The sequence below is a fragment of the Olea europaea genome, chromosome 23 (assembly GCF_002742605.1).
Source record: "Olea europaea var. sylvestris chromosome 23, O_europaea_v1, whole genome shotgun sequence".
NCBI classification, from domain to species: domain Eukaryota; kingdom Viridiplantae; phylum Streptophyta; class Magnoliopsida; order Lamiales; family Oleaceae; genus Olea; species Olea europaea.
In genome coordinates, this window is record NC_036259.1 from 5,657,967 (window position 1) to 5,666,692 (window position 8,726).

General features: G+C 33.4%; 1 protein-coding gene and 1 pseudogene across 1 annotated transcript; both read right to left on the reverse strand.

The window, feature by feature from the left end:
* Positions 1-1,471: 1,471 nt before the first annotated feature.
* LOC111371883 lies at positions 1,472-3,368 on the reverse strand (annotated as a pseudogene).
* A 1,393-nt stretch (positions 3,369-4,761) lies between these two features.
* On the reverse strand, positions 4,762-8,399 carry LOC111371884 (serine carboxypeptidase-like 27). The gene is made up of 9 exons (XM_022994039.1): positions 7,934-8,399; positions 7,616-7,708; positions 7,347-7,439; positions 7,068-7,153; positions 6,353-6,613; positions 6,085-6,212; positions 5,641-5,736; positions 5,420-5,525; positions 4,762-5,056 (listed from the first exon to the last, which is right to left on the reverse strand). Exons 1-9 carry the CDS (start codon positions 8,337-8,339, stop codon positions 4,910-4,912), a joined length of 1,416 nt encoding a protein of 471 aa, XP_022849807.1. The 5' UTR covers positions 8,340-8,399; the 3' UTR covers positions 4,762-4,909.
* Positions 8,400-8,726: the final 327 nt, after the last annotated feature.

Below are 8,726 nucleotides of genomic sequence, written 5' to 3' on the forward strand. Positions count from 1 at the left end.
GACATAAATGTTTTTAAATGGATAAGAATTTCGTTCTAATTGAAAGTCAAGAGTCTAATGCTAACAAGACTCTATCGTTCAATTCAAATTGATCTCTATCCGTCGATCAATTTATAGAAGATCAAGCATATACTTATTAGTCAATATTTGAGTTTATTTATTGTGGAATTTAACATGTCTCCATAAGATAGTCATTTATATGGGTGAACAAAATGATCAAACCAAACCAGAACCAAACCTAACTGAAAGATTCGGTTCTGTTCTACAAAATAATTTAATTGTTCTGATTCTTGGAATTGAGAACCATTTGGTGAGTTCTTGTTCTTGTTCTAGTTCTAGAATAAAAACCCAAACTCAATATTTAAATTTTATTATTTTAGTGTGTGTATTACATATTAGTGAATCACAATTTACACCCAAAATTCAATTGAACATCAAAACAAAATGGTCATGTACCTTCAATTTCTCATTTCTCAATGTAGAGATTGGAGATCCTAATTTATTTTGGATTTCTAGACCCTATTATATTTCTCGTTTCCTCTCCTTTTCAATTTATACATCGACTCTCATATGGACATCAATAACTACTGTCTATCATCTTCTATCGAGCTCAGCCACTACCGTCGCATGGATTTCTAAAATTGAAACCTCAACATTTATTCTCCTTCCTCAAATATTCTTGCTCTGTTTTTTTCTTGAACAAAATCAAACCAAACCTGGTTCGCTTCAGGTTTGGTTTCATTATAAAAAAAAAAAAAAAAGGAAAAAAATCATTGGTTCATGGTTCAGTTCAATTTTCTTGTAACCACAACCAAATGGAACCATGCCCATCCCTATTCATTTATTTGAATAGACAAATCGTGAAATTCATGGGCTCGTTTATGTTTTAATGTGACCGAATTGTTCGTTTGAGCTTAATGGGGTTTAATAGCATAGTAGTTACATTTTAAAATATCAACTTTATTGAGAATAATAGTTAAAAACTTTTATATGTGGATCTGTATTTCATTGATGTATTTCATTGGTATTCATCACTTAACAATTATGCTCTACATTATTAACTTAAATATTGTAATGTTATTAAGGTGACATTTCAAGCTGTGTTCTTAGAATGATTTTTAATTCAAGGTCGCTCGTAGTAAATAGATTTTAGTGGCATCAAAACTTATTTTAGTCGAAACTAATTTTTGCTTATTTTTTTGATTGAAATACGATCAACATCATGGCTCTCGTAAACGAACTAAAAGAAAAAATAAACTATCTAATGATTGTTGTTCTTAGCTTCTTAATAATCACCATTCACATTTTAGATGAAATTCACACTTAGAGTCTCTTAAATATACTTAATTGACGTAATATGAGATATCGAGCAATACGATAATCATTATACACAAAAAAAAGGCTAGTGTCCAATTCATTACATATTAATTTTAAAATAGAATTGTACAATTGGTATGTGTTTGTTATTGCATTAATTAGGAAAAACACCTTTAGGAATAATGACATCTCCAATGTTGTTGTGCCATGGATCATCCAAGTGCATTGCCAAGTTTTTCCAATGGCCCTGTACCAGGGTATGCTGATTGTTGAACACAAAATCCCACAAAAGCCAACAAGGTAAGACGACCTATACACAAAAATATAACGTAAGTATTCTAGTTGTCGATGATTCGAGTGGAATTTATTTTTATTTCTTGACTCGGTCCACAGACATTGTTCATATCACAAAGAAACAGGTGGATAGTGTTACCATTTTTAATTTCCTTGACTTTGAGCCCTTCAAATTTTTGTGGGTCCTTGGACTATCCCAATGGGTCAAAAGCTCCACCCGGGTACTTCTTCTTTTCCGGGTCTTTTTCCATACTTCTTTGGTGCTCTACAAAGGAAATGGCCAAGAATTCAATGACCAAAATGGTTGGGAGAGTGCCCCATGGAACCGGCCGGGTAACCCAAATAAGTAGCCTGCCCGCCAGGAAATGCTGCTCACTCTTTTGCCTTAACCCAGTTGCCCAATCCCAAGGCCTCTGGGATCAGGATTCCAGGCTGCAAAAAGGTTGTAAAAATCACTTTTTGAGAAAAAAAATTAAACATCTATAGTCATGTTCAATTATATGTCAATCTTTGTCTCACGATATACGTACATTTTTGTAGCTGTTTTTTATTGAGGTTTAATAAAAAGCTTACTCGTAATTATGTTTAAATAAGTAAATAATTTTTCATCCATTAAATTTGAAAATACATGTATTGTCAAAGCAACTTGTTTGTTATTTAAAAGTAAAAGAAAAAAAAAGTAACATATCCAAACATGTTAATTACCACAGCAAGCACAGCCCATCGACAGTGAATGAGTTCGGACTCCTTGTATCTCTCTAGGTTTTCTGGGACTTCACCTAGACGAAGTGGATCAAATCCGAAGTCTCTGCTAACCAAAAGAAAAATGATAAGTTCATTAGTCAGATTTTTGCTTCTTTTTTATTTTTTTATGTTGTCAGAGTGATCTTACAAATAAATCGATAATTTTGGACCAATATCGCTATGTACCATAAAATACATGTTCCAATATGTACTAGATAAAAATTGACTTGTGACAAAATATATATTTGTAATCTTGTCCGGTCATTTTTAGTCCAAAGTACCCAGACTTGTACAACATAATGATGGTAGATAATTACCCAGGTGTAGAACCATCAAGCTAGGGTGGTCGGGGTTGACCCGGCATCCAGTCAGCTATCATGGTGAATCTGGCGGTGGCATTGGTGGCTCCGCCAGCGACAGGCACTGAGGCGGGTGAATTTTGACTTGGAAGATGAGAAGACAGATAGGCAAATTGCGACTGCGATACTGCAGCTCGTCAGTGCATTGGCTGCCATTCCCTGACCTTTTTAGAAGTAGAATCTGAATGAAAAATAATGGCCAAGAATGAAATGTGTAACGAGGGACTAGTAGAAGTCATAATTGTTGGAAATATGGAAGTGATGAAGAATAGACAAAAGAAATGTGGCAACAAGATGAAATGAAATAAAAAAATTGTCAAGAACAATTTCGAAAACTCGAACGTGAAATCGCTGTCCTCAAACATTATTTGTCCCTTCTCCTATGTTTTCGAGATACTTAAAGGTATTCCGGCAAATAATTTGAAGGATTATAACAAGTCTTGTTGTGGAAAATAACAAAACACAAGAAATTTTCCACCAAATCTTTGAAAAACATGATAAGAAAATGAATATGAAAGTAAACCGGGATTTTGATCTTTGTTTGTGGAATAATTTTGGATCTCAAGTGTTTTTCTAACATTTTTTGTCTAGAACATTGCACTCCTATATATAGGCCTTGTCTATACACTTGAAATGGTGCCAAAATTGAGTGAAATGTCACCAATTTCAAATTCACAACGTTAGAAAGCGACCATCAACGATCACAAAAAGCGTACCATGCGGTTCCATGTGGTCGCATGGAGTATTTCAGCAGGCCCCTCGAAATTTCTGTTGGTGGCCACGCGACGGCATGGACATATGGCATGTGGTCGCATGGCCCAATTTTAGGGCCTCCGTTTTGATGGTTTTGATCAACCGTTTTTCCAACAATAACTGTATATGCGGCGAACTAGGATACATGGAGAATCTGAATGCTGATTTTCATTGGCTAAGGGTGATGGTCTGATGGATTCGGTTATGGTATTGAACCACGTGTCATCTCTTAATCCATAGGATGCTGATGTGGATGATTAAGTGGATATATAACAGGTTTCTGTGGTGGAGATTGATTTTCAGGAGGAAAAAAAATCAAGATGGAATACGATAGTGCTTATGTGGAAAATCAATTTCATGTGTATGGTAAAATATATAAAAATAATGTAAAGTTACCATCCACAAAAGCTGCCAAGTGTCCAACAAATTTTTTTTACGATAAATTTTACACCCTGTTTGATGGAGATTAAAATTTTTGTCATGGTAAAATTTATGTACACCCCGTTTGATGGGAATTAAAATCAGATTGTTAGTAAATTTTCATAAAAGTTATTAACATTTATGGTTGAAATGTGCGAGTTTCATGAAATATGTGGTTAAAATTAATTATTAACATTGATTTAAATTAAAATTTGAATTTGAATTTGAATTTGAATTTCTACCGAACAAGGTCTTATAATTGGAAAAATCTTGCAGTCTCTAACTTATGGTACTGTAACTAGTTAGTTCTTTATTTTTAAAACATGAGTAGCTTCGCTGTCAATTTTACAATAAAGTTGTGCAAATCTCCATTAACTTATAATATCTATAATGTCATTCACAACTATTGATTAAAAATTGTGAGAAGTTAAATATTATATGGAGACCAAGATCCAAGAAGACTTGAAGGTTGGAACTGTTTTGTTACTTTATTTCTTTAATTATGTCATTTTATTTAATTAGAGTCACTATATTGTTTTTTAGGAGGTCATGGACTAAGAGTGCAATTCAAATTATGCTCCTATTTTGATTTAACTTAAAAAGTTAATAAAAATTAAAATCAATAATTAATTTTAATTAGATATTTCATGATACCAACAATTTTTATTAAAATCTTCTAAGATTTTGATCTATTGCAAAATTGATTAGTGACTATATTTGGGACGTGAATGGGGTTCGAAATTGGTTTCTTGGTTTGATAGTAGAATGAATATAACTGTAAGGATTTCTCTAATTTCACAATTCAAATTGGTAGTAGCAAGAATCAAAGATACGTAGATCACATGTTAAGAAATAAAATCGCTAAGAAAAATCATTGATAACTTAACATATCTTTATTCACTTCTTGCTTCGATTTATGATAAGCAGACACTTTCACACTCAATTGAACATTTTTTCCTAAAGAAAAAAGAAAAAGAAAAAGAATGTAATAGACTGAAAAAAAAAAATGTTAAAGTGGATTATTATCCAGAAGAAGGCATCATGACATTACTTAAGAAATGCCTAAACAAAGTCAAACCAAGCTTAGGGCTGGTCAATGGAACTTCATGCCCTGCTCCTCTCACTGTTACATACGTCAGCCCTTCATAAACTTGGCTCCAACCGCCAACCTATTAGTCAAAAAATAATAATAAATAAATAAATAAATAAAATATATATATATATTAAACTACACTATTTATCTCCAACCCACCTAGCATCTAAGCTTTCGTTAAAATGTTACTTTAACATCGACATCGTGTTTTTATTATTATTTTTTTTTCAATAAGGATAGTGTGACAATCGAATGGATATCTGGATGATTTTTATCATCTGAGATTGATTGTACAGGTTGAATACTAATTTGCTAGTGTGAATAATTTTGAAAACGTTTTTCAAATGTCTATTAGGTTGGGGACTATTAATGCAATTTTTTCTACTTAATTTGTAGAAATTAAGTAAATAACTAATTAAGTTTCTAATTAATTACTTACCTTTTGGTTGTCATACCAAGCATACCAGCTGGTACTGGTCTTCAAGTTTAGAGCATCGATGGAGTAACGGGTTGCAGTGAGTGGCAAAACTGCATCAGTGTCACCACTGTATATTTTAAGAAATCCACTGATTAATGTTTGACTCGTCTCGTCTCGTCTCGTTACGTGGACAGTATAATACTGAACAATAATACCCTTAAAAAAAATTATAGTAAAATTACCTAAATACCCATATTCTGATACCAGCAGCTATAAGTTCTTTGAAAATGGGAAGCATAGATCTAGGTGAATCAGTCCAGCTGCCTCTTATAACATCACTGCAAATGGAATCAACAATCTGACTGACGAAAAACTGTTCAAATCTTTGTTAAATTGTCAATTGACCCTAATGGAAACATGTAACCTTACTTAAAATTCTTAGGCACCAACTCAAGTTAACTGTAAAGCAAAGAACTTGGAAAGTTGTGTGGATACTTCTTGTATTTGGAAATCAATTCTACAAATATAAATGAAAAGTCGAAGAGTATGTTCCTTTTTCACGGTTGGAAATCAACTTTTGCACGAAGTGCGTTTTGCCTATACTTTTTACAATTATACTATTTTGTACACGAACGGTTTAACCTTCGCTATCAAATATACTGTCGAGGAGAATAAAATAGCGAAACCTGCAAGTAGTCCATGGACGTGAAATTCCAGTGATATTTGCATGAAAAGCCTTCTGCACCTCTGCATGATTCATATAAATTTTTGTGTACTTGACAATGCACTGATCGTTCCCTCTGAATGTCCAAGGCTACACATAATCAAACGTATATCAATATATCTCAGTTGTTTTTTAGTCTCGGAGCAAGTTCGGTTAAGCTTGAAAGTTTACTTTTTAAGTTAATTTACTTATAAGTGAAAAATAAGTTTTAAAATATAAATGAAGCTTACCAGTGGGATTTTCAAGTTGGTTTTGAAGGTCCCAACATCAGTGCATGGAGTTTGATAAATTGCATAGGGATTGATGTCTCCAAACTCAGAATATGCTACAGAAAGTGCTTCATAGCAGTCATTTGTTGGGAATAGGAATGAATCATATGGGCAAGATTTATTCAATGCTGAATATGTTGAATCCCCAATTAAACCATGGTTCCACCAAAATTGAAATGTTCCAATATTGTCCAAAAAATCATCAATCAGTGGATTCCCTAGCTGCCCATCATCACAATTTAGGCAACAAATAATTAGTGGTGAATCATACAAATAGGCTAAATTATGAATCAGTTGAAGTAATAGTCTAAGCAAACAGTCTTTTAAAAAAAAAAAAAAGATTGGACAAGGCCAATGTCGAGCCTTTCTATTCCCTCACCTTCGGACCCTTCTCTATTACGAGTCCACTATTTCGGGGTAGGGTTGAAGAGGGGTGCGACAGGTTGACATTTAGGGATGGTAAAAGGAGCGAGGATCTTTTGGGGAAGGAAGAAGTTGAGTTTTACTTTTACAATTTTATTTGAATTGAAAACGATAGTATTATATAATTTGTTAATGAAAAATTCTTTATCACGTTTGGTCACAACATTTTAAGGTTTCATTTTAGATGAAATATGTACATAAATGTACCCTAAGTGCTAGCATATTTATATGAATATAATTAGATAAATCTTACCAGGAAACCTTTAAAGTTGATGATGGGATTGTTAACACCCTTGTTACGTTGAACTATGATTTTGGATAGCTCGGGAATATAATGCCCTGAAAATCAAAGCCGACCAATGGAGAATAAATTTATAGTGCATGTTTGGTACATAATATTAAACTGATTTTGACGATATATTTAACAAAATTTTTATTTTTTTTTCCATTTCGTAACACTGTCCACTAATATTTAATCCTTGGAAGAATAAAGAGAAAAATTTGAAAAACAAAATAGAACATTAAATTGAACCTGCATAGCTTTCACCAGCAATGTAAAATGGCATCTGCTTATATTGAGGGAACCTTTCAAACCAGTTTATAAGGAATTTGTAGGCATCTTTAGCTGCATCATGTAGCGCAAAAAAGTCAAATAATTAATAAACTAGCAAGTTCATTTCTGGCCAGGCTTAAGATTTACTTTTAAGCAGGTTTACTTATAAGTAATTGATCCGATTAGTTCAAAATACATAATTTTTGCTGGTTAAAGTTGAAAGTAATAAATAGGAAGAAATTAAGGACCTGTTCTCTGATCACCAGTGACCATATCAGATGAAGTATTTGAATAGGAGAAACCAACCCCAGCAGGTGAATCAAGAAAAAGCAAGTTGGCCTCTGAATAAAGGAAAAAAAACAAGTTGTAAACTTCCGAAATACTCTAGCTGCAGAAGAGCTGGATTAATCGTAATTGAATTTCTCAATCGTACAGCCGTACTTCGTATAGAAATGCCTCATGTATGTTTAGTACACAGTATCAAAGACGTAGTAAATAATAGGATAAATACCATGACTTTCACACATCGTAGTTTCTTAATCATGTCTAGTCATATTCATTATTACCTTTGTTCCAAGCATATGGACTCAAGGTCAGTGTCTGCCCATCCGGCTGCACGCGAAAAGGCCCAACTTCTTCTGACGCCCCATAGGCTATAGACGAGCAACCCGGTCCTCCATTTAGCCACAAAACAAGAGGCTTCGATTCAGGCTTCTTGCTCGTGGGTGACTCAACAAACCAATAAAAAAGAGCCCGGCCTGCCTTCTCATCCACCGTGACATAGCCCGAAAACTGAGAGAATGTGACATTTCCCGGTTGCCCGGGCAGCTTGATAATCCTATCTCTCTCTTGCTGTTTTGGGATAGCTGAAGTAGCAGCAGCATTAGAAGGTAGACATAAGCATACGATAATAAACCCGAGAATAAGAATATGTTTGAGAGAGCAAAACGAGCAATTCGAAAGCCCTCTCATTGTCAATGTGGTTGATTGAAGTGAGCTAAAACTAGGTTTTGTTACATGGTTTAAGCAAATTTAAAGAAGATGGTGATTAATTGTAAATTGTAGAGTGCTAACTAAGGGAGTTTCCGATGAACAAGGTTTGATCATGCATTCACACGCATGTGAGTTAGTGATCAACATGTCATTCTTTTTAATTGATTTGATAAAGATCCCAAAATAAGTTATATTAAAATGTTCTCAAATTAATTTAATTACTTGATGTAAGTGCTCCATGCATAAAATATCTTACATTTCTAAAGTATTTTTTTAGTAAAATTTGACAATATTTCCAACTAGAACTAACAATAACAGAAAAAACGTATTTTTATAAAGTAATAATTAATTTTAGTCATACATTTT